Genomic DNA, 25,628 nt, shown 5'->3' with positions numbered 1-25,628 from the left:
AAAGCCTTAAACGTCTTTTAAGCCTTCAGACTTAAAAAGCCTTAAACGTCTTTTAAGCCTTCAGACTTAAAAAGCCTTAAACGTCTTTTAAGCCTTCAGACTTAAAAAGCCTTAAACGTCTTTTAAGCCTTCAGACTTAAAAAGCCTTAAACGTCTTTTAAGCCTTAAAAGCCTTTAAGTATCAAAAGTCTTAGAAATCTTGAAAGTCTTAAAAATCTTAAAACCCTAGAAAATTCACACCGACGACGTTTAACAGTGGCCCCGGCGAGCGCGTGGCTCGCGAGGCTCGTCCGTTCGCAGAGAGGCGCTTCTCTGGCTCAGCACGCGTACACTGTACAGTCGAAAGGGCCGCTATCTCTCGCCATTAAGGTGTATGGAGTACGACGTTGTTTTCAATATACCCACGACACTGTGTATTGCTCAAGCGGTGCACCTTGCAAGCGCTCCCTTACGCCCCGCCGCGCCCCGCCGCGCCCCGCCTCAAAGACCCCGTGATTATGGCGGTGGTGGGGGAAGGGAGGGAGGGGAGGGGGCAAGGGCGAGTTGATAGCGTGCGCCAGCCCCGCTCCCACCCCCGCGCGGGCTGCGCTCTGCGGGTTGCGCTGTGGCCCGCGGTCCTCTCCCCCCTCCCCTCCCCCTCCCCCGGGCCGCGGCGCTAGCTTGGCAGCGAGGCGCCCTGCCATGCCTGGCCGTGGCCTGGCGGCCTGGCCTGCCCGGCCGTGCCAGTCGTTCCGTGGACGCGGCGCAGCGCGGACCGAGTGTCGATCCAGACCGCGAGGCGCGGCGACGGGCACGCCAGGCACGCCGCAGAAGACTGGAGGAAAACGGGGAATCCGGAAACGGATCGCCGGAAGCGGGAAAACGTGGCGGGGAAACCGGAAACTAGTCGCCAGTGCCGTGTGTGTGTGTGTGTGTGTGTGTGTGCGTGTCGCCGAGGGGCTCCTAGCGCCGCCCCAAGCCCACTGTGTTTGATTTGACTTTTCCGCCTCCTTTTTGTACTTCCTCGCCGCCAAGATTTTCACTGTGTGTGCCGGCGGGACTTGATTCTAGTCCCCCTAGTCAGTGATGTTCAGAGCGTTCGGGACCGCCCCCACGCCAGAGCCGCCCGTATCGGTGTCGGTGCCGCAGCACATCATGCCCTGGAACTACACGCCCGGCGTCGGCGTGCTGGGCGCCGCGCAGCCCGCCAAAGGTAAGGCGTGGTGCCACACTGTTAGGGCCGAGGTCCCCGACGACGCCGCCCTCTGCGGCGCCCTGCGCGGGGTCACCTTCACCGCCAGGACGGCCGGCCAGGACCCACCAGGACGCGCGGGCGCCCCGCGGGCCCCATGCACCACGAAAATACGGCGGGCGCCCCCGCGCGCTGCGCGCCGCGGACCTGCGCTCGATGACGAGGACGGCGGTGGCGGCGCGGGGCCGCGGGCACGTCCCCGTCCAGGAAGCGGCGGCCCGCGGCGGCCTGCCCACCTGCACGCGGCCCCGGTCGCCCTGGTCCCCGCGCGACGACGTCCCGTCCCCTGCACTGTACAGTTGGCCAACACCGTCAAAGGAACGGGGGGGGGGGAGGGGGCACCGAGTAGTGGCGGCAGGACGGGCGCGGCAGGGCGACCCTGTTACGATACCTGCCGTGCCCCAGAAAGGGCGCGATTGAAACAAAGTTGCAGTGTGCCTTATCACAGTGACGAGCCGCGAAACGCCACACAGTGGGCCGGAAGACCGGCGGAAACTTGGCGGAGGCGGCCAAAATCCCGGACGCGTTTCGAGTTCCTGAGTCGAAATGGGACGTGTGACCCCACCAATGGATTGCTCTCCGAACGAGGAATCCATTGGTGGGGTCACACGTTCGGTTCGAGTCCTGTTTAGCGACTCTGGGGCTCAAAACGCGTCTCTGGCCGACTGCGCCATGACCGCCATGACCGTCAGCGCCGCGGGGCGCCCATGGGTCTAGCCATCGACGGCGTGCAGCGGCAGGGCCGGGCAGGGCGTCCTTGACTAGGGACACCGCCTTTGCTGGCCGGCGGTGCCGGCGGTGCAGCTGTGTGATATTGATCGCTGGCAAGTGCGCGCCGCCTAGAGGGCTAGAGGGCTAGAAGGCTGCGGGATGCGATGCGATGCGCCCCAGGATGCGCCCTGCCTCGCTCGGCCCTGCCTCGCTCGGCCCCGCCGGCCGCCGGGCTTGGCTTGGCGTGGCGTGGCGGGCACGCGCCCACGAGGACGAGGAGGGCTTTCGACTCATTCATTCCCTCATTCATCCCGTCGCTCTGTCATTCATTCAGTCATTCGGTTACTCCTGCCAGTCAGTCATTCAGTTACTGCTGCAGTACCTCGGCATTCATTCAGTAATTTATTTGACCATTTCCGCAATTCATTCAGTCCTTTTCGCGCCTTTTCGCAATGCATCTAGTCATTTCCGCAATTCATTCATTCATTCGATCATTCAATCATGCCGTCATTCATCCAGTCATTTGGTCACTCCGCGAATTCATCTTGTCATTTCGTCATCGGTCAGTCATCCCGCAAACCATCAAGTCATTCCGTCATTTAACCTTCGGCCATTCATTCAGCCGTCCGTCGAGCTGTTCATTGAGTCATTCAGCCCTATGATTTCGTCCTGCCAGCCAGTCAGTCATTCGTGCATTAATTCGGTCATTCATTCGGCCAGTCATTCACGCACCGACTTACTCATTTTACTCACTCATTCACTCGCTGGCGGTGACGTACGAGGTTCGGCGACGGCGCCGCAGTGTGCCGGCCGGGCCGGCCTGGCCGACCCTGCCGTCTAGTCTAGTATCGACCGGAGCCATCGATTCCCAGACGACAACACGTGTGGCGGGCGTCCTCCACTGGGAGGCCGGTGCATGCGGTGCAGGTGCACGGGAGAGAGAGAGAGGGGAGAGAGAGGAGAGAGAGAGAGAGGAGAGAGAGAGAGAGAGAGAGAGAGAGAGAGAGAGAGAGAGGGAGAGAGAGAGGTGTGTGAGTGAGCGCGTCTGTCAGAGCCAGACATTCCCAGTGCAAGTAAAAGGGTGACGACAATATGTCGCGCCGCGTGTTGTTTCCAAACAAGCAAAATTTCTTTTTCATTTTCCGTTTTAGCTGTTTTTTTTCTTTTTTGCGACTGCGAATCCGTGTTTCATGTTTGTTTTTGGCGGTGAGGGGCGTGGCGGCCGATTTTATTCTCCCGGACGAAAGTTGCGCGCGTGATGCAACTCTGCGCCGCTCTGCTGGTCGCGCGCACCGAGCACTAGTGCCGTTGCTGGCAGACAGACGGGCGGACAGATAGACAGGCAGACAGACTGGCAGACAGGCGGACATACAGTCAGACAGGCAGGCAGGCAGGCAGGCAGGCAGCCTCTCAACGCTTCGTTTAGCACGACGACGATGGAGACGTAACGCCACTGGCAATTAGCGGCGAATGGCACTTACCACTGCAAAATGGCAAAATGGCACTCTTGTCTCCAAAGGCGACGAAGGAAGGACCTGCCGGTGCCGCCGACTGATTCCGAGAGTCGTTTTCGTCCCTGTGCCTCTCTCACGTACACGGGACGGAGTGCGAGAGAGACAGAGCGGCGAAAACGACTCTCGGAATCAGACTACTGGCCCCGGCCCAGCCCGCAGGGCTGAGGGTGTGAGGCAGTGCAAAAAATGACCACCAGTGTGGGAAGGGTTGCCAACCTCAGTCTACCTACTGGGCTATGCTTCTTGGTGGCGATGCCAGGACACTGCCTAGTGGGCAGGCTGAGGTTGGCAACCCTTTCGACACTGATGCATAGCGGGAGTTTTTTTGCTACTCACGTGGCAGCACTGCGAGGCTGGGGCTTTGAATGGAGCTGCAGGGGGACTGCGCGCCCTCCCCGCTGGGCGGTACTGCCGTTGGGCGTGGCGGGGGTAGGGGTAGGACAGGGAAGGGTCGGGGGAGGGTCGGGGGAGGGTCGGGGCAGCAGGGGTAGGGTACCGGGAGGTCGTTGCCTCCGGTGCAATGCCGGGGGGTGGCGGCCGGCCGGGCGTTTCGGGGTACCCACCCAGGCCTTTTGGTTCAGCACTTCGTCGCGCGAGGGGAGGGGAGGCGGGGGCGGCAGGCTTACAGGACGACGCCTGGCGACGCGATGGGGAGGGGGAGGGGGTGCTCTGCAAGTCCTGGACCAGCGGGGCGCAGGGGCGACGCGGGGGCGCAGGCCCCATCATCATCGCCATGCCGTGCGTCTCCCTCAAGCTGGAACGCTGTAACCGATGGCGCGGACCCCAAACAGTGTGGTGCCTCAGCCTGGGCCTGGGTCTGGGCCTCGGCCTCGTACGTGGCTCAGTTACGATGCGGTTTTATCAGCGAGGCGGGGTCAGCCACCTCGGCGGCTACGCGGCTAGGTGTGGGTGTGCCTGTTAGCACCGCGCCTGGCGCGCCTGCAGGGCCGCCAACAGGGCAGCAGGCTAGCAGCGCTCTGTCTCTCTCGCACGCGTGGTCCGCCCCCTGTGGGTGCGAGCGAGACGGGGCACTCGGAGTGGGCCCGGCTATCTGCTCTCGGCAGCCCCGCGTCGCGGCATGCCTGGCCCCGGCCACGCTGGCGGGGCCCCGCTAAGTCCGACGCCGTCCTCGACTGGAGCGCGGCGGCCACGTGGCTGCCGTCAACTGGGGTAACTTCGGCCACCTGGGGTAACTTGGTCGTGGGTCGTGGGTAACTTCGGACAGGCGTGGCGTCCTTAGATTTCAATGCAGGGCGGAAGGAAAGCCCGGCCGAAATAACCGCAGGCGGCCGAAGCACACTGCGCCAGAAGACCGACGCCGGTGGCCGAAACTCTAGACGCGTTTTGAGCTCTAGAGTCGCTAGACATGACTCGAAACGAGCGTGTGACTCCACCAATGGATTCCTCGTTCGGAGAGCAATCCATTGGTGGGGTCACACGTTCAGTTCGAGTCCCATTTAGCGACTCTGGAGCTCAAAACGCGTGCGGGATTTTGACCGCGGTCTTCCTGACCCACTGTGTCAAGCCTCCGCGGCCAGTCGACGGCACGGACAGGGACACCAAGGACACACGTGTCGGCATGTACCACACGCACTTTCTGCCCCAATTCGTTTCCGACTTTCTCGTTATCGACTGTCAACAGGAACGTTTTAGCGCGCCGTGTTGACAGTGTCCTTCATTTCCAGTGGAATTATTCCGTGTTTGCGCGGGGTGGGGCGGCGCGGCGGCGCGCGGCGGAGGGAAGGGGCAGGTTCGACGCGAGGGTCTCGATGGCGCCGGGGCGGCCCGAGGCCCGAAGCCCGAGGGGCGGCCCCTGGCCCTGTCAGCCCGAACTGCGCGCCTTTCAATAAAGTGTTCGGTTCCGAAGTGCCCCCGCCAGCTCGGCCAGCTCGGCCTGCTCGGCCTCGTCGGCGTGCTCAGGGCCCAGCACGCTGTTGAACGCCGCCAGGGCTGCGCAGCGCTGCGCCGCGGCGGCTGTTTACGCCTTGGACTCGTTGGGCAGTGGCCGACGGAGGGGTGGCTCCCCCTCCCCCTTGGGCTGCACCGCGCTGCCCCGCGCCCCGCCGGCCGTAGGGCCTACCGCCGCGGCTCCGGGATCGATCCCCGGGCAAAGCCTTTTCATCTTGGTGCCGCCTCGGCCGCCTCGCCCGGAACAACGTTTTCTCGCGTTTTGTTGCCCTTTTCGGTTCTGCTTTTTGTTTTCTGGTGGCGTGGGGCGCCGGGCCGGGCCGGACAGTGGGGTGCGTGCCTTCGGGGGGTCAGCCCGCCGTCGCGGAGGGGTGTCTGCGTCTGGCGGCCGCGACCCGCCAGCCACATGGCCGCCGAGGCCTTCCGAAGCGAAGGCGTGGCGTCCCGTACAGGTGCGAGAGAGACTATCGGAATCAGTCTGCAGGACGGATCTGGCTCCGCCACCGTGAGGCGCGAAGACGCCCCGCACCGGACGTCCTCTCTGGCGTACTGTATGTCCGTCGCCATGTCGCCATGCATGTGCCGCGTGCGAGCCGCCACGCCGCGCCGCGAGGTGCGGAGGCTGTGCCATACTCGCGTGCCGGCCGCCCCGCCCCGCCCCGCCCCGGCTGTAGGGCCTGGCCGCGTGGTGCTCTTAATGAGCTGCTTTGCGTTCGGCCCGGAAGTGCGCGACCCTCTCCATGACGATGACGGCCTGCATGTCGTGCTGGCCGCCTTCCGCCTTCCAATTCCCTCCATCCGCTGCCTCTGCTCCGCGTGCTTCGCGTGCTCCGCGCCTACACTATCTCGCTCGGCGTCCTCGCCAGTCATCGCGGTGCTCGACGCCCCGCGGATGTGACCCACCGTGCGCAACTAGGCGCAACTCCTGTCTGTCTCTCGCACAGCCGTGTCGCTGCGGCGGACGCACCGCGTGTGCGAGAGAGACAGACAGACAGAGCGACGAAAGCGCGCTTCGGTTGGAATCGTTGGCGGCGCGCAGATGGATGTGTGCGTAACTAACTGGCGAATGTAGGCCGCTAGCAGTGTGCCGCTCAGGCCCCTTGGTCCGTGACTGCCTGCGCGTGTGTGCGTGCGTGTCTGTGTGTCTGTGAGTATGCGCCCCTCTGTGCGTGTGTGTGTGTGTGCGTGCTACGATATGAAGCCACGTGCGAAGGCTGCGCCCGGCGCTCCCACTGTGTCGAAGAGAGAGGCTGGGAGATTTGCCGAGTCTTTGTGGACATTCTGGCTCCGGCCCGCTCCAGGCAGCCTCCAGGCAGCCTCCAGGCAGCCTCCAGGCTTCGCCGGCTCCACAGGCTCCAGCCGCCTTGAAATCCTTCCAGATGGATGCCTCTGGAGCGGGCAGAAGGGAAGGGGGGGAGCCTTGCAGTGGCGGTCTGCATTTCCCGCTGAAAACGTCCTACCGCATATCGATTCTTCCATACGTGTCCCGCTGTGCTGTGCATACACTAGAAGCAGCAGAATGTTCAGTGCGAGAGAGACAGAGTCGGAACGAGTCTGCTGCAGTGGCAGTTCGTTCCCTCCGTCATCCTGTCGCCGTCATCCTCGTCCGGCCGCGCTGGCGGCGGCATGCCCGTCGACGGGGCGACGACGTCGGCGTCGACGTCATCGGTGCCGCCTGCCTGCCGCCGCCTGCCGCCGCCTGCGCACGTGGCGGCCGGGCCACGCGGACCGCGCCGCCGGGGAAGTCCACCGCGCCGTCGGCCGCCGTCGGGCGAAAACGACTCTGCGAGAAGGACGCGCCAAAAGCGCGCGCGTCGCTGGGCTTTGAATCAATCCTTTGCCGCGGTCGCCAAGTGCGCGTGACTTCGTCGACAGGTGGCGTCCCTCGTCACGTGCTCGGCGCCTGTCCGTCTGCCTGTCTGTCTGTCTGTCTGTCTGCCTGTCTGTCTGTCGGCCTGTGTCGTGTTTTGAGGCTACCTGCAGCCGCGCTGCGCTGGGCCTGGCTGGGCGTTCGCGGCACCAAAACAGCGCGTCGGAGCGCGGAGGAGGGGAAGGAGGGCGTGTGACACAACAACTGCGAGCCGCGGCATGGCGGCGGGGCCCTGTCTGCGCGCGGCGTGCCGTGCCGTGCCGTGCCGTGCCAGCCAAGGCCAGGCTGTTTCACTCTGTTTCACTAGGCCCTCCCGCCGCCGTCTCGCTTGCACCCTCTAGTCATCCCACCGCGTCGCTGTGGTATCACAGGTACCGGCAGGTCCCTGTCTCTCTCTTTTTCTGCCTTTCGGGTCACCTGTCCTCGATCGGCTCGCCGAGGCCCATTGACACTAGACGGCGAGGCCCTCCGACCCAGTGGCGGGTCCCGAGGGGGGGGCAATGGGGGTTTTGCCCCCCCCCCCCCGGGCCGCCTCTGGATTCTGGATCCGCCACTGTTTCGTCCAGGACTTTTCGTGTTTTCTTGTCACTTGTCGGTCATGGCGTGTCCTCACAGTGCTCCGTCAGTCCGTCCGACTGCCATGAGTATATTAATGAGACTAGTCTATGCAGCCGGCAATGCGACCTACATCATGGGCCGAGCCATGGGCCGAGCCATGGGCCGAGCCATGGGACGCCAGACAGCCAGCAAGCTCTCCATGTCAACGTGACCGGGAACGGACGCGCGCCGCTTTGGAGATGAAGTGCCTCAGGAAGCACTCGAACGACTCGAAGCAGTTCGAAGCGACGACAGTTACTTTTAACAATCGACCCCGCCGCGTCCTCTCGTCTCCTCGCCTTGCTTTTTTCTCGTTTCTCGTTTCATTTTTTCGCGCGGCTCCTCTCGAAGCGATTGCCTATTGCCGCGTATGACTTGACCACGGCGCCGCGGCGTACCTGAGTGGCGCGGGCCGCCGCGGCGCCGAGGCCGTGGCTGATGCATATGGATGGTGGGGGCCTTGGCGGCCTCGGCGGAGGCAGGGAGGCTGGCGGGGCCTCGGCGGCGCACAGTGGGCCAGAAGACCGGTGGAGGCGGCCAAAACTCTAGACGCGCGCAGAGCTCCAGAGTCGCTAAATGGGACTCGAACCGAACGTGTGACCCCACCAATGGATTGCTCTTCAAGCTCTTCGTCGTCGTGGTGGTCGTGGTTGGTGGTGGTGTTGGTCGTCGTGGTGGTCGTGGTGGTCGTGGTGCACGGTGGAAGTTTGTTGGGAACTTCATGAAGGAGATGGAGAAGGAGCGCTGCGGAAAAAGTTGACGGCGGAGAAACCGTCGTTGATAAGCAAAAGCACGTAAATTGGTCCTGGATGAAGTCTCCTGCCGCTAACGCAAATTGCTTCGACCCCTCATCTCCGCCTCATTTATAAGCGTGGCGCGCGCTAACTTTTCTCACGCACACACATGCAAACACCCTCACACACACACACACGTGCACCACACACACACACACACACACAGCGCTGCGTCAACTTTTGCAAGGCATCCTATGCTCTCGCCCGAGCTCATAGGAAAGGGTGTGTGTGTACTACACTCTAAGAAAAAAGAAGGTCTGTCTGCGGAATTTTAATTTTCGCGCATGGGCGCCCAACCTTCACCAACGCGGTTCGGCGTTGCGTTTTACAAGGAGAGTAATGCGAACTGACTCATTGTGCAACGTTACGTCAGAGAATGTACATAAATTACGGACGGAATCGTACACGACGCGCTGCCGCCTTGCCGCGCTCGGGCGGAGCGCCTAGAGCACGAGCTTTTTGCTTGCATAATTATATGCACGGAACACTTTGTACTTTGTGTGGTCAGTGTGTGTGCCAGCATTGTTGGACAGGCCTCTGGTCTTACTGGCTTCGGGCTTCAAGTAGCTTGGCAAACTTGTCTCGTCCGTTCAAATGTCCCGCACATGGCCCCGGCCACTACTGTACTGTAAAAATTCAAAAACGGAAAAAAATGGTCTTTTTTACAGTGACAAAAAGAAAAGATTTTTTTGTTTTTGTTTTTCTTACAGTGCATAGCGATGCTGCCGGCATGTAGCTCACCTGGTTGGTTGCCTTATCTCCGACCCTACCCCAGTTCCCCAGTTGGTACGGTGCCTGGCTGGCCTAGCTGGCCTAGCTCGCCCACCGAGTGCTATTTGGCCCAGCGTGAGTCAAGTGTGGCCTGTTTTTTTGGCGTGCGGCCTAGAGCACTCGACTTGGCGACAGCGGACTGATGCCGAGAGTCTCGCTCTGTCTCTCTCGCACCTCTACGGGACGCCCCATGAGTGCGAGAGAGACAGAGCGACGACAACGAATCTCAGTCTGCAGCACACTGTGCCCGCGATTGGCGTTTTCTCCCTGCAGTGTCGTGTCGATCTCGTTCGGCGCTGACCTGCTGGCTATGCCCTGGCTATGCCATGGCTATGCCGTGGCGATGGCTGTGCCATGCCCCCCTTTTTATCGCCAAGTTTCCTCCCAATCTTATCATCGAGTTGCACTCGGGCGTCCCGGCTTCCCGCGAGATAATACACAAAATACGCACACTTGGCGGAAAAAACAGTGGACGAATTATTTGTCCGGTTTTTTTTTCTGTTTTTCGGAAAGCGTGCGCTGTGTGCAGATTCTTCATCGGCTGTTTCTGATAGCGACGTGGGAACTTTCCTGTCACTGACTCCGCCATAGGAATCCAGGAAAGTGACACGTCACACTCAAACGGACGCGACTCCAAGGTTCACGTTACGGACGTGACTTGACATTCCCTGGATTTTCCAAATGACTTTGGACTTGGCCCTGGCCCACACCGGAAAAGTTTTCTGCCGCACTCTAAATGTTGTAGTGAAGATTCTCCATATTATGGTGAAAATGTCTGTGTTCGTTCGCGTTCTTTTTAATTATCGGAATGTTGGTCGAAAGGCGCGCGTCCCTTAGGGACGTGCCCCGCTGCCGGCACTGACCTCTCCTCTCCCCGACGACGCCCCCCCCCCTCCCATGGCACGCTCTTGGCGACGTCCGACCAGGCTTGGCCGCCCCCGCCCCGCCCCGCCCCGCCCCGCCCCGCCCCGCGACGCGACGCCAGGCGACGACGACGCCACACAAACGGGCCGGAGGAGACGAGACCTCGGAATAAGGCTCTTATGTTGAATCTTTTGTGAAACCCCTTCCCTTGCCTTGCAGCCTGGGGCAGGCCGGGCCGAGGCCGGGGCAGGCTGCGCTCGGCCCCTCTTCGGACGCTACGCGCACACACACATACACACACACACACACACACACACACTAGAGCGCTCACTCACACGCACGCGTAGGGTAAGAATAAAGCCTCTCGTCCAAGGTGCGTAGCCTGCGTCGCTAGCATGTGCGTCCGTGGCGTGGCGCGGCGTGGGCACACATGCTGCCTTATGCCCTTCTTGCCGCTACTCCGCGCCACGACCCCAGGGGAGCGCGTCGGGGCGTATTTTTATCTTGGCCGCAAGCACGCCCGGTGCTTGATCGTAGTCTGGCTGCCCCCCCCCCCCAGTACCCGCGCCGCTATTCGCGCTATTCAGACCGGTGAGGACGCGGACGCCGAGTGACCCTTGCCGTCGACGTTCCCTCGGCGGCCCGGCGCACCAGACCTGATTCCGAGTGTCGCTTTCGTCGCTCTGTCTCTCTCGCACTCACGAGGCGTCCCGTACAGGTGCGAGAGAGACGGAGCGACGAGAACGACTCTCAGTGTGCTGGGGCGCACGCTGCCGGTGGCAGCCGAGGCAGCGGACCCGCATCCTCGCCTTTTTGTTGTTTTTGTTTGCGTTTTTGTTTGCCCTCCCTGGAAAACAATAACAAGGAGAGAGCACCCGGGGCGCTATCCGCGCTCCGGGCTGCCAGGGGGTTGTGCCGTCATTTCCGGTGGCATCCGATCGAATCCGGCAAGGCCCGGGGAGGGGCGTCCAGGCAGCTAGTCTCAAGCGCCGCTCCAGGGGCTTCCGCGACGGTGTGCGAGTGTGTGGTGTGTGTGCGTGCGTGCGTGTGCATGCCTGTGTGTGTTATTGCGTATCGGCGCCTTGCTAATTGCAGTGGGAGAGTTTCGGAGGAGGAGGAGGAGTGGAGTTGCACAGTGGAGCGGCATGGAAGGCCCCGTTAACTCGATATCCAGTCCCCCAGTCCCGGATTTTACCTTCTAAACGACCGTGACTTTATTTTAGAAGTCAATTTCTGGTGGCTCTTCCTCCGCGTGCCACTCGTAACGGCGTTTACGAGGCACGCGCGCACAGCGGACACCCACCCACACCAACACACTGAGAAGACACTCAAACCGGTGACAATGGTGGAGTTGCGGGCGCGCTGCAGCCGGACGGACGTTTATTTCTGTGGGGTTGAGGCTGACGGGCAGGCTGCGCTGTGCCGGGGACTTCCTGCCAAGGCCCCGCCAAGGCCCCGCCAAGCCCCGCCATGGAGCGAGCGGAGGTGGTGGCGGGCATGGGGATGGGTCGCGCCGTCGCCCGAGGAGCAGAGGAGCCTCCTGAGGTTGTCCGTAATGTTGTTGGTCTAATTTTGTAGCGCCGGGGAGGGCACAGGCACGGCAGGCACGGCCCGCTGCCGCGCCGCCTGCACGCTGGTCCCGAGAGTCTCGCTCTGTCTCTCTCGCACCTGTACGGGGCGCCCCATGAGTGCGAGGTCGCCTGCATACCGCCTGTGTCTGCCAGCGAATCTGCTGCTTGCGCTTGGCCGGCCACGCGTCACTCGCTCGCGGCGGTAATGATTCGAACCGCCACGCGAAGCCTCGCCGCCACATTCTTGCTGGGTGGTCCGCGCGGGTGTGCACTGCAAAAACCAAATTGGAGTAAAACGGGGAGAACGCGCAGCCATTGTGCCGGTTAGTTTAACCCGAGCCGCGCCGCGCCGCCGGTCTGCTGGTGTGTCGGTCTCGTTTCAAAGTCAAGGCCCGCGTGCTGCCTCGCCTCGCCTCGCCGCCGCGGCCGTGCCCCGTGGAAACTCATGCAGGAAGTCGCCTGGAAGATTGAATGATGAGGGTCTTGGCGGAGTCCTGGCGGAGCCTCGGCGGAGCCGCGTCGACTCGGATGGAGGGCAGTGTCACACGGCCCCATACGCTGTGCCCTGGCTAATGTGCGCGTCTTGTTTCTGTTCCAGGATTCTTAAATTGCAGTCCCAACACACTCCAGTCCCTCGCCCAGTTACACAATGTTGGTGAGTGTCGCTCGCAGAGGGACTCTTGGTTTGGGGGGGGGGGCGAAGGGGCGATTGCCCCCCCTGTGAGATTCCCTAAACGCCTCATATAATAGGCAACCAGCATCACATGCCCCTGTAGGTAGGCAAAATATACACGCAGCCGCAGTCGCAAAGGTCGAAGAGGAAAGCTTGCGGTGCCAAGTCGGAGCGAAATGTCAGGAGAAACTGTCGGAGCGCCCTGGCCTGGCACCGTTTCAGTTTCTCTAGATTTTAGGTAGAAAAGTACAGGGTAAGAGAAGTACTACACCCTCCTGTGGTCTACTGTTTACATCTCGACATCGGTTCAGGGATTTCATACTCAGATTTTCATTTTTACTTCAAAGAACTGGTCGAGGAAGAACTCAGAGGTCTTAGTTAAGAAATTTAGAAATTTCTGGTCTGAATGCATGGGGAAGTTTCGTCTACGCGTGTACGTTACACGCGTTACCAGCGTTGAAAAATCCCGGATGGGGGCGCGGCGCTGGCGTGGGCCGCGCTGGCTCCGAAATCCGGTATTCTCCGGCCCTGGATCATCCCCGTGTGGCCCAGTGTGGCTGAGCCGGGCCGTCGACCCGTCAGGCCGCCCGGCCCAGCCCGGCCGCCAACGCTGGCAACGTCGCTTCGGAACTTCCGGCACCCCCGCGGCCACCCCGCCCCCGCGCCGCCCCCGCAGCGCCACCCCCGCGCCGCCACCCCCGCCCCCAGCCAGCACGCGCGAAGGGCCGACCGGGGCGACGGGCACAGCGCCGCTGTAACAAGTGCACCGATTGGGGCGTTGGCGTTGCAGCCATTTGGCAACGCCGCCGATTGTTTGGGCGCGTTTGAGCCGCCCGCCTCCTCCTGTCTCCCACGGCCTCGGTTTCGCGGCGTTCGCGATCGCCTCTCCGAGTCTCCACGCCTTCGTCTACGGCAGCGGTTCCCAACCTTTTTCGGTTCGCGACCCCAAATTTGATACAAAAAATTTCCGCGACCCCCAGGAAAAATTTCGCGACCCCACGCGACCCCTCCTTTAGCATGCCTTTGATACAAAGTGCGATAATCCACCTTAGTTTGGGAGCAGTATTGCCGCAAAGTAGATCAAAACGGCCACAAATGTCTTTGAAAAGTCGTGTTTTGGGCCGACTTTAAGCAGCCACTGCGTCTGATCCGAGGCGGTATCTCGTCCTCCCTCAACGGGCATTTGGTCTTTGGACCTTCCTTTAGCATGCCTTTGTTACGGAGTGCGATTATCGGCCTTAGTTTGGGAGCAGTATTGTCTCAAAGTGGATCAAAATGGCATTCAAAGGCATTTTATACTGTTTTCATCAACTTTGAGACAATACTGCTCCCAAACTAAGGCCGATAATCGCACTCCGTAACAAAGGCATTCTAAAGGAAGGTCCAAAGACCAAATGCCTGTTGAGGGAGCAAAATGCCCGCCTCGGATCAGACGCAGTGGCTGCTTAAAATCGGCCCAAAACACGATTTTTCATAGACATTTCTGAGCGTTTCGGCCAACTTTGAGACAATACTGCTCCCAAACTAAGACTGATAATTGCACTCCGTAACAAAGGCATGCTAAAGGAAGGTCCAAAGACCAACTGCCCGTTGAGGGAGCAAAATGCCCGCCTCGGATCAGACGCAGTTGCTGCTTAAAGTCGGCCCAAAACACGAGTTTTCAAAGGCATTTTCGACCGTTTTGAACAATTCTGCCAGCCGGGAAACAGTCGCGACCCCAGGCGACCCCAACCACCTCGCCGCGACCCTTCGAAATTTTTTCGCGACCCCATTCGGGGTCGCGACCCCAAGGTTGGGAACCGCTGGTCTACGGCCTCCGTCCACGGCCTCGTCTCCACTCCCGTTCTCCACCCCCGCGCTCCACCTCGTCTGTCACCCCTTGGCCGCGACGACGCGCGCGACGCCCACCACTCAGCCCCTGAAGGGGTGGAGGCCGGATCTAGAGTGGAGGGAGGAGGCTGTGCGAAGAGGAAGCGCAGGGAGATGAATGGGGCTCGGCAGCGCGGCGCGCTGGAGGCCGTGGTGGTGGCCGTGATGGAGACCGTGGTGGAGGCCGTAGTGGAGTGGAGGCCCTGGTGGAGGCCGTGGTAGAGGCCGTGGTGGATGCCGTCTCTTCTTACCCGCCTCGCAGCCAGTGGCCGACCTCTGCCGACTCTGCCGCTACCGTTCCAGACCAGACAGTCCCGAAGCTCGCTGGAATGGAACCTGATTCCGTGGCCGCCAATTGGATTATTGACGCCGCCGGGACAGAGCCTTCGTTTCCACGCGCGTCCCCCCTCCCCTTCCCCCTCACCTCCCCGTCGTGGCCATTTCCGGGCGAAACGCCGCCGGTCCGTTTCGACCGGCGGCCGCGCCCCGCGCCCCGCCACGGCTCTTTGTGGACCACCCTACGGCCCTTAGGCCCTTGCCGCCGCCTGCTTCCGGCGTCTCTGTCGCACTCATGGGGCGTCCCGGCCCGGAGCGAGGGAGACAGAGCGGCGGGACGATCCTTCACAGTGAAGCGGCTGGGCTGGTCCTGCCACCGAGGAGGAAGTATGCGGAGGCTGACAGCTGGCCGTCTGGCCCCGGGGCGTGCAGACTCATTCCGAGAGTCGCTTTCGCGGTCGCTCTGCCTCTCTCGCACTCGCGGCGCGTCCCGTGTGGGTTCGAGAGAGACAGAGCGACGGAAGTCTCGGAGTCAGTCTGCTGCCCGTCTGCGCGCCTCGAACTCTTAGAAAGCCTCCCGGCGGCGGCAGTGTCGCTGTCTTGGTCGGCGAGTGCAGCGAGTGCAGCGAGTGCAGCGAGTGCAGCGGGTGCAGCGAGTGCAGCGAGTGCAGCGAGTGCAGCGGGTGCATGCCGATGCGCCAGGCGCCGCGCTGCACCGCTGCGCGAAGTGCACGCTGCTGCCTTACGGGCTGACCGCGCCGCCCTCCCCCTCCCCCTCCCCGCCGCGCACCCTCGAGGCGGCGTTGCCAGACCGCGAGGGTGCGACAGGGTGCGACCCTTAGGGGTGGTGGCCGGGGCCAACGACCGGCACTCCACGTGGCGGGCCAGGCGGGCCAGGCGGGCACGAGCCGCCGGGGGAGGGGAGGGGAGGGGGAGGCGCCCTACAGACTGCTTCGTCCTTGCCTCCTCGTCCTAGGGCGGGCTGGCGGGCTGGCTGGCCGGCCGAGGGGTTGCCGCTGGCCCGGCCCGCCCGGCAGCCACCCCTTCCGCGATGCCTCGTGCAGCCTCGTGCCGGCGCTGTCAGGAGCCGAGCCGGCGCGTGCCGAGCCAAGCGGCGCGGCCAGAGCCCAGCCGGGCCAGCGGCTGGCGGTGGCGGCGAGCCGGCGCCGGGCCGCCACGAGCCGCAAGAGGAGCGAGCCGAGCACGCCGGGCCGGGCGCCGGGCGGGCCGACGGGGACGTGCAAAGCAGAGCGCAGCATGACGCCCCAAAGCGGTCTGCGGTCGGCCCGCAAGGGCCACTGTAAAAACACGTCTAAAAAACCATAACAAATGGGGGGGAATAATTCGAGAGGGATTCAAGTGGGGTCGAGTGGACTGTACAGAGACTCTTTGGACTCGCAACTCGCAAAGCGAAGCTCGTTCGAATTGGCTGCTCGAGCTTGATCGAATCGGATCATGCAACTGGTGGTTCGAATTCAAACTACACGTCCCGCGGCTGCTCAGTCGTCATCTCTAGGGAAGCAATGTCGATCTAGGTGCCCTTGAATGGGTTTATCGACTCACCTCGTCGCTCTAGGTCGAGCTTTTGTGGCGGCCCCCAGCAGACTGATTGCGAGAATCGTTTTCGTCGCTCTGTCTCTCTCTCGAACTCATGCGCTTGACCAAGGAAACTGACTTCGGCCTTTTGTTTTTGCAGGTGACTGGACGGCGCCGCAGATCGCTGCGGGATTAAATGGTGAGCACGCACGCTTGGCCGTACTCCGAACGTACACTGGTAAAACCAAAGCGCGGTTTTCATTCAAGCGTGCAGCTACGCTTCAAGACACTGGTGACACTAAAATGAAGTTTTACGCTCTTCAAGACGCTTCAAGACAATCAATGTCCCCCTCCCCCTTTTTTGCTCTTGGACGAGAAGACAGGGAGCTCTTGTACGCTTCAAGAAGTGTGTCCGACCTGTACACTTCACTATTCTTCACGACTATGTTAGTCGCCGTGGAAAGGCCGATAGTCTTGCGATAAAAATAACGCAACCCAGTCACATTTTGAAAATTTCAAATCTCTGCCAAAATTCTTTAAAGTTTCAAAATTTGTCACTACTATGTCAAATATTGTATCGAAGGGCCCCGGGAGGTTTTCGTAGCTACCTTCGTCGAAATCTCGATGGAAACTGCGTATTCCCCGCCTGGCGACATCTCGGTTTCAGTCAGAGAGAAGGGGGGGGCACCGTCCGTTATCCGTCAGATAACAAACAAGGAGAAATGGAACTTTATAGCATCAAGACACGCCGCGTGCGGCGCGGCCCAACTTTGGTGTAACTCTTGCGAGTCCCGCCTCGCCACCGCGGCCCCGCAGTTGCGGCTTCTGGCTCCCAAAATCAAGCCGTATTCCGCCAAAGTCCCCGCGGTTCCCCCCGGTCGGTTGTTGCCAGCCGAACTGGTCTCCACTCTGCTGTAACATCCCGAGGACGGGGCGGAACGGGGCGGGGCGGGGCGGGGCGGGGCGGGGCGGGGCGGGTCGCGAGTGGGGTGGGCGCCGACCACCACACCGCCCCCGCAGCCTCGCGCAGCCTGGTGAAGGGTGGGCTTTCCAGCGACTCGGGTGACAAAGCTGTCTGTCGCCGCTGCATAGACTGGACTGATTCCGAGAGTCGTTTCCGTCGCTCTGTCTCTCTCGCACTCGTGGGGCGTCCTCGATTGGTGCGAGAGAGACAGAGCGACGAAAACGACTCTCGGAATGTGGCAGCAGCCCCGGCGGTCCAAAAGCCCGGCGGTCGGTTCGTCAGTTCGTCCCCGACCCAGCGCCTCCATTTGAAACCAGAGAGTCCTGTGCCTGCCCCCTGTCCCGCTTCCGGGCCGCGGCCCAGCAGCCCAGCAGGCCAGCAGGTCGGCAGGCCAGCAGCAGCCCCTGTCCTGTCCGTCGCACCCAGTTTAGTTTGCTTGCAGACAGAGCGAGTCGCGTGCGGGAAACGCAGTCGCTGAAGCGCTGCTGAATTTGGAGCGTAAAGTGCAAATTGGGCCTGGCTGCCTCTTCTTCCCCTCCCGCTCCCCTTCCCCGGCGCCACCCCCTCTCTGTTCCCTCTCTCTTTCTCTCTCCCTCTCTCCGCCCTGACGCCGCTCGTGCACACAAAGGACGCGTCGGTCGCCAGAGAGAGAGAGAGAGAGAGAGAGAGAGAGAGAGAGAGAGAGAGAGAGAGAGAGAGAGAGAGAGAGAGAGAGAGAGAGAGAGAGAGAGAGAGAGGGTGGGTGTGAGGATTCTCGAGAGGGAGCCGCGGCGCGACCGGTTCAAGTGTTCTCTTACTTTGTCGTCCGCGTTATTGGCGGAGCCAGCCTGCAGGCAGGAGCGAGGCTGGAGGGGCTGGAGCGCACAAACTTGTCAAGTTTCGCTCTCAGACGCTCGCAACATTGCAGCCCCTGCGGCGGCTTCGGTTGACGTTTGGTACTAGCATGCTGCGGCTGGTTTGTCCCCAACGAGACGTCGTCCGGGACCGCGTCCGGGACTGCCTGCCCGCCGGGCGGCGTGGCCCCTTACGGTCACTGGGTAGGCAGTCCCGTCAGGCACGGCTGCGTCCGGGACTGCCTGCCCGCCAGGCGGCGTGGCCCCTTACGGTCACTGGGTAGGCAGTCCCGTCAGGCACGGCTGCGTCCGGGACTGCCTACCCGCCGGGCGGCGTGGCCCCTTACGGTGCGGTGACGCTTCCCCGGAGCAACCCTTGACGTCAACCTCGTCGTTCCTGTTCCCGCAGGCAAGTACTACGTGGAGGACCCCAACACGCTGCTGGAGGAGCCCGTGGCCATGCTGTCGGAGACGCCCGGCCTGCCGCAGCCGCAGAGCATGCCCTCGCCGTCCAGAGCGTCGCCGTCCGTGGCGGGCTCCGAGGCCGGCGAGAGGTTCTCCAGGAAAGTGTTCGTCGGAGGCCTGCCGCCGGACATCGACGAGGGTGAGTAATGACGGAGTGCTGTCCAGGCGATCAAGACTCTAGACGCGTTTTGAGCTCCAGAGTCGCTGAACAGGACTTGAATTGAACTTGCGACTCCACCGGTGGATTCCTCGTTCGGAGAGCAATCCATTGATGGAGTCCTACGTTCTGTTCGAGTCCCATGTAGCGACTCTGGAGCTCAAAACGCGTCTAGATTTTTGGCCGCTTGCGCAGGGCTTCTGGCCCACTGTGCGGCGGCCGGTCTGGAGCACGGTCTGCATCATGTCCTTGTTCTCTTGGTGCTGCAGACGAAATCACCGCCAGCTTTCGACGGTTCGGGCCGCTCGTCGTGGACTGGCCGCACAAGGCCGAGAGCAAGTCCTACTTCCCGCCCAAGGGATACGCCTTCCTGCTCTTCCAGGTGAGTCTCGGAGTGTCTCTGTTTTACGGGGTTGCCTGATCATCACGCCCGTAAAGGACGTGTGTCATGCCCTTCAGGGCGTTGTTTTACCAGTGTCGCCAACCGCTCGAGCGCGTCTGACGTCATTTCTTGTGCTGCAGGACGAGAGCTCGGTGCAGCAGCTGATCGAGGCCTGCATCGTGGACGACGAGAAGCTGTACCTGTGCGTGTCGTCGCCCACCATCAAGGACAAGCCCGTGCAGATCCGGCCGTGGCGGCTGTCGGACGCCGACTTCGTGCTGGACGCCTCCATGCCCCTCGACCCCCGGAAGACGGTGTTCGTCGGTGGCGTGCCGCGGCCCCTCAAAGCAGGTAGGGCCTCCAGGCTCGCCTCCAGGCCGTCGCACAGTGCGCCAGAAGGCCGGTGGAGGCGGCCGAAACGAAATTTTTTACCGTGTGTTCTAACTTGTCTGTCTGTTTGCAGTGGAGCTGGCCATGATCATGGACAGGCTGTACGGCGGCGTGTGCTACGCGGGCATCGACACGGACCCCGAGCTCAAGTACCCCAAGGGCGCGGGGCGCGTGGCGTTCAGCAACCAGCAGAGCTACATCGCGGCCATCAGCGCGCGCTTCGTGCAGCTGCAGCACGGCGACATCGACAAGCGGGTCGAGGTGAAGCCGTACGTCCTGGACGACCAGATGTGCGACGAGTGCCAGGGCCAGCGGTGCGGCGGCAAGTTCGCGCCCTTCTTCTGCGCCAACGTTACCTGCCTTCAGGTCAGTTGGGCCATCTGACGCGATACCCACAAATGTTTGCAATTTCAGTAAAGCTGAATGTTGTTTCTTCATTTATATTTTCTCTATAACTGTGGAGGGCTGGGGTCTAATGTCGGGCACTCTGGTTTCTGATTGCAGTATTACTGCGAGCACTGTTGGGCGACCATCCACTCGCGGCCCGGCAGGGAGTTCCACAAGCCCTTGGTGAAGGAAGGCGCCGACCGGCCCCGAGCAGTGCCCTTCCGCTGGTGTTAATGTTAGCCAATGGGGGCTTGCTACGCTTGCTACCCAGCAAGGAGCCAGCGCCTCACTTTTCTAGACAATTTGTAGGACCGTTTGTTAATTCAAAGTACTCTAGCATCCTTTGTTGACCCATATATACATGTTATATATATATAGATATATCAGCATACAGATATGTGTTTGGATCGCCAGTCCAGTGGATTACTTCACCAGTGTGAATGTAGCAAATTTATATTCGCAATGTACGTGACACTGGACTGTTGGAGCATATGCATCTACTAAAAAAAAAATAAGTAAGACGCAAAAGTAGGCAATGATTAGCATCAGTAGAGTGTGAGGCTGCTCCCTCCTCGAGTGGAGGAGCAGTTCGCTTTGCAGCATAGCTGTTTGTGTGCACATACGTGTGCCTGTGTGATAGTTCAGAGCCCCTTCGAGCTCTTAAATTAATGCTCTGGCATGGCTACGATTGAGTGCTCTTAGTCATTTTTATATTGTTAGTCAGCGTGTGCTTGTTCGGTGTTTCTCCCCCTTTCGCTCTTTTTGTACAAGTGCATATTACAATTGCCATCTCATAGTGCAAATTCTTAGCATCTCTGCCAATACTTTTTTCAAATTTTTTTTTTTTTTTTATGAATTCCTCAGGGTATATGTAAATATTAATTGAATAGTTTGATCTACTTTTTTATATGATTGGAAGGAATGAAGTATTCTTGCTGCCCAAGTACATCCAGTACAATTTCCCTGTCTAGTTTACCTTCCTTTGTGCCTCTCCTAAGGCAGATTTTGTTTAAGTCCGTCTTCGGTTTCCTTTGGAAATAGGACAGTATTTGTGCATATGAACTGAGTATAGCACAATTTCCTATGCAAATTGTTTTCGCCAAATCCTTTTTCCAAAGAATTTTTTTGATCTAGGTCTCCCAAAGAGTGGGAAGTTCCTATTAATCTTTGTAATTTTTTATATTTCCTCTAGGTGTACATAGGCTTTTGTAAAAAAAGAAAGAGAAAGAAGTACCATTAGTTCAAAATATTAATTTGTTCCATATAAAGAATTTAATCTTCCATATTTATTTTTTGGGTCTCATTTTTGTACATAATGAAGCTTTCTCAGCAAAGCAAGTGACATTTAATGTCTTGCTTCATGTTTCGTTTTCTTAATTTTTGTTTTGTGTTAAAATTTGTTTGGTGGTGATTTTAGTGTGTATAAGTGTAACAAAGGATTGGCAGAGAAACTAATGTAATGCAAGCACACGCACCCTGTAGTTACCCCATTCACAAAAAACTTACCACAAGTTTAGTGTTGCTATTATTGAGTGAAAAAAAGAGACCCACTCTTATGAATTTTTGATAATTTGTTCTAATTTTATAGTTTATTGGTATGGTCATCTCCTTTGTCTGGCTGCCAACCAGTTAGTCATAAGCTGGCAATTTCTTGTCACTTAATTGTGTCATAACTAATTCGTATGTGTTCATTGGTTCCAGTCTTATCACGGGATTTGTTGTTAACTTTGGGGAAAGAATCATGTTAATGGAGGCGAGCTTTAGCCTAATTTGTTGCAATTTTTAACAAATTTATTGAGAGTGTTAGTCATACTTTGACACCGTTCTGCCTCTGTCCATGTGATATTCTCCCAACTTGGTGAATTTAATTTCCCTTTCGTGAAACGGATACTAGTTTATAGCCAAAGTGTTCTGAGTCAGTTTGACTGTGGTTTGGCTGGAACCAAGGTTGGTTTGGCAGCATTTTACAGCCCCATGGCTAACGTGTTTGTAGTGAGCAGATGCTTTTGGTGGCTTGAAACAAATCTAAAAGCTGGTCAGCCTGGGTATTCTTATTATTGCCACAGGCTCGAGAAGGCAATGTAGAAGTCAAACAACTACTTTAGCTATTATTTCTTATGTGTGATACCTAGCAACATTATAATGTAATTCACTTTGCTCTTTTGCACTGATACCCTTACATAATTTTATTATAATATGTATGCCTATGAATGTTTGGATCTACTACTGTCGTGTTTTTCATATAGATTTTTGTATTCCTCTTTGTTTGGGGAGGTTTTTTTTACCCTTCCCTTTTTGTGTCTGATGTAATAGACCAATGGTGATGGAAAGTGTGCATCTCCTCCTAGTGTGGTGGAGGCAGAGCCAAGCTATCCTTGTGACTCGACTGCGCTGGATAGGGGCAGTATGTCACTGGGTCAGCATATCCCCAGCGACTTACGCAGTCCCTTTAATGGGTGGACCAGCCTGTTATCCGCACTGCTCACGTTAAATAGCAATTTAACTTTATTTTCGTGTCTTTTGAATGATTACACGTGATTCCCCATACCAAAGATGACTCTAAGTGAAATCTTTGATACTGATCCAAGAAACTTCTGGCACCTTTGTTTGCTCATTAAGCAAGCAGACTTCTATGTATTATATATACATGTATACATAACTGCATATAAACATTTTTTTTACCTGTCTTATATTTCAATTTTAAACCATTTGAGTGTGTGTATATAGATGTGTCATTTTCATAAATGTTAAATGTAGGAAAACAATGGTAAATGTATAGAATCTAAATTTTAATTAGAAACATTTTTCGTAGTCATTATCACCTGCATTCGGTGTTAGTTTCTGAGCATTGTGCCAGAGAAACCAAAGTGTTTGGTGTAGTCGGCCCATTTTTTCAGCCTGTCAGTGAATTTAGTTCTTTCATATGTTTGCCCAAGATGCAGTATTGTGCCTTGGGCGGGTGGGTAGCTTTCTAGTCATCATCAGTGGGGCTCATGTGATCTGCCTCATGTAATTATGTATTTTGAGTTGTTCCTACCTAAACTGTTTGTTTAAAGCCTTTGTAATTTTGTTACATCCAACCAAGCTCTGGTAGCTCAAGGTTTTCAAAGTAATATATTATCTTTCAGTCATTTGGTGCCATCAGTAGAGGTCTATCAGCAGTCTGTCTTCTGCATTTCAATTTCTGGAAAAAGAAACAGAAAAAGTAAAAAAAAGGGCCAGCAAGGATCTTTTAAAATGCCTTCCTGACTCATGTAGATCTTTGTGAGATTTTAAGATTTATACTGATGTTTACATATGTCCTAGTTGCGTGTGTTCTACAAATGAAATTTGATAAACTATTAGATCTTACTGAATATCTTCATGTTCTTTTTTGTTGTTTTTTTCGTTTTTACTTCTTTCATAGAGAATGGTTGTTTTTGTTTCACTGTTTTTTGATTATTTTTTTGAGTGTGTGTATTGGGGAGTTTGTGTTTTTATGGTTTTCTGTGTTACATGCCTCTTGGGCATGCAGGTCGGGGGCCGGTCTAATGACTGTGCTAGCAATGTTTAAATGTGTCAGGGCAGTTGGTTGGCTTTTCTTGATGACTGACTGGCCTAATATATTATTATCTTTTTTACAATAGCATGTATTGTACTATGATTTTCAAGGAAATGAAAAAAAGAAGAAACAAACAAAAACATTTTATTGTAATGTGATAGCCGTATTTAATACAAAAATCTACACGTGATTATTTTGTAGCCTTGGGTAACTTATTTAACGTTAGCACTATATATTTAACTCTTTTAAATAAGACTTCTTGAAATTGTTCTTAAATATTATATTCCAGTGTGATGATTCCATTTATATTATGTAACTTTTGGTAATGAAATTTTTTTGGATGTTTGATTTTATTTGCTATTTCTTTTGCACCTCAATCGACTGAGGAGAGAAAAATATGTCTCATAAGATTTGCTAAAAAAGTCATACCCACTAAGTCAGAGTTTCTTTTTCTAATAGACTTAATTAAGAAACCACATCCTTGTCGCTGGGAGGTCTGCCTGTGTTTTCTTCTCACCTCTGCTTTCGTCACAGAATAAGTATTTTTTTTGTAAACTTTTGAGTAAATTTTGTTACTAGAATGTATTTTCTGCCACTCTTATGCTGTGTGAAGATAGAATGTTTTTAATATTGAACATTGCAACAATGATCAGTGTTGATTACCATTTGATTCGGCTTCTGTTAAAACAGAATGTGCAGCTAATATTTTTTTATTCTTTTTTTATTTGTTTCCTGAAGAGTTGGACCCTGTGGTCAAACATTTGAGTTGTGTTTTTATTATTTATTGTATAAGTGTGCTGTTTCCCTCAGATTTTGTTACATCTTTTTAGAAATATTAAAGCTTTAATGACCTACTTAGTTATTTGAATCCTTTTCTACGTTTTTCACATTTGTGTTAATATTATGCATGACAAAATGTTAAATGTTAAATGAGATCCCCTCTTCCCTGGTTTGCTAAGAGCATGGAAGTTGTGGGAGAAGTCTTAGTAAAATATTCTTTACTCTTTTACCCCATCTGATGAATGTTCTATAACTCCGCAGGAGCCCTTGCATTCAGATAACGACCATTAAGGGCAGCATATCTTTTGGCAGGTGATCTTGAAAGCATCTCAGAATATCTATTTTCATATTTCTGACGGCTAAAGGTAAATTAGAACATTAGACCATGCCTGAATTTTTACTACTATTGGAAAATAGTTTGACACCCATTTGATACTTTAAAGTGACAGTGAGGTTGTCTGATTTTGTCTACACGCTACTCACACTAAAAGATTGTATTTCGTCGCCTCATTTTTTACTCTCTCTCTCTCTTCTGCAATATATGGCGAAAAGTATTGCATTTCATGACTCTCTCATACATAATGGCCTTGTACTTTGGCATTTCTCTTTCCAAAAGCCAAATTGCACTGAGAACTGCAACTTGTCTAGAGATATCTTTGACCTTTTTAATTCGTTTGTGATAGGAAAATACTCTTTGGAAGTGTCCCATCAAATATGGACACTGTGGAAGGAAAGAAGGTATTCAGTACGATTTTATCTCTAAGTTGCTTGTAAAGGAAAGTAACAAGAAGAGAAAAATGCTTAACATTGGGGTGAGTGTGTTGATAAAAAAGGGCTTTCCCACTGTGTTATATGTTCTATACCTACTCAATGTGTTAGCACCCATGTATGTCCTATGTTAATCAAATTCTGTCTTTGGTGCTTAAACTAGTTCGTCTCTGTGTTCTTATCAATTCAAGATAACGTCTCGGATTTTTCAAAGAGCGTGAAGTTTTAAATTGTGTCATTAAGTTATGGGGGAATATAGAAATTGTAATTCATTATTTTTTTGACTTAGAATCTTAGGCAATTATCTATCAACAGTATTACTGTTCCCCTGGTATGCCTGAACTTTTGGTCCTGTGATTTTCACAGTAGATCTAAATATTTGGTCCATAAATAAATAAATAAGTGAACAAATTTCCTTCCACTTTCTATGCCCATTTTGCTCTGAATGTGCCCTTTGTATTGTAAGATTGTGAGATAGGAAGAGATCTGACAAGCACTAGGTGAGTGGCCGGATCTAGTACTTCTAATTATCTTGTGATGTGGTTGATATTTTATCACTTTTCTACTTAATCCCATAAAACTGTAAGTTCATTCTTATCACAGTTTTGTAGTATGGCTTGCTGTTAGACATTTACATATGAATAACCAGTTTCCTAACTATACCATGTACGTACTTGTACCAGGGGATCTTATCCTTGTTCGTTTGTTGGACTCGCAACTCTTCATGTTTTTTGAATGTACCCATTAAATGTGAAATTTCATAAAAAACAAACCTC

The 25,628-nt window shown here is 56.1% G+C and overlaps 1 protein-coding gene across 1 annotated transcript; it reads left to right on the top strand.

Moving 5' to 3' along the window:
- Nucleotides 1-739: 739 nt before the first annotated feature.
- On the top strand, nucleotides 740-25,624 carry LOC117646897 (translational regulator orb2-like). The gene is made up of 8 exons (XM_034388208.1): nucleotides 740-1,192; nucleotides 12,430-12,486; nucleotides 16,346-16,384; nucleotides 18,392-18,586; nucleotides 18,874-18,986; nucleotides 19,127-19,337; nucleotides 19,450-19,742; nucleotides 19,881-25,624. The coding sequence occupies exons 1-8, from the start codon at nucleotides 1,066-1,068 to the stop codon at nucleotides 19,995-19,997; spliced, it is 1,152 nt and encodes a 383-aa protein (XP_034244099.1). The 5' UTR covers nucleotides 740-1,065; the 3' UTR covers nucleotides 19,998-25,624.
- The last annotated feature ends 4 nt before the right edge of the window (nucleotides 25,625-25,628 follow it).

Source organism: Thrips palmi, unplaced genomic scaffold, assembly GCF_012932325.1.
Source record: "Thrips palmi isolate BJ-2018 unplaced genomic scaffold, TpBJ-2018v1 HiC_scaffold_2, whole genome shotgun sequence".
Taxonomy (NCBI): Eukaryota; Metazoa; Arthropoda; class Insecta; order Thysanoptera; family Thripidae; genus Thrips; species Thrips palmi.
Note: the sequence above shows the minus strand (reverse complement) of the source record. Positions and strands in the feature narration are given on the sequence as shown.

Excerpts from the sequence above, each read along its gene's own strand:
- LOC117646897 (XM_034388208.1), top strand. The coding sequence starts at position 1,066 with ATGTTCAGAGCGTTCGGGACCGCCCCCACGCCAGAGCCGCCCGTATCG. Across the intron at positions 12,487-16,345 it reads CGCCCAGTTACACAATGTTG|GTGACTGGACGGCGCCGCAG; the intron begins GTGAGTGTCGCT and ends TTGTTTTTGCAG. Across the intron at positions 19,743-19,880 it reads CCAACGTTACCTGCCTTCAG|TATTACTGCGAGCACTGTTG; the intron begins GTCAGTTGGGCC and ends TTCTGATTGCAG.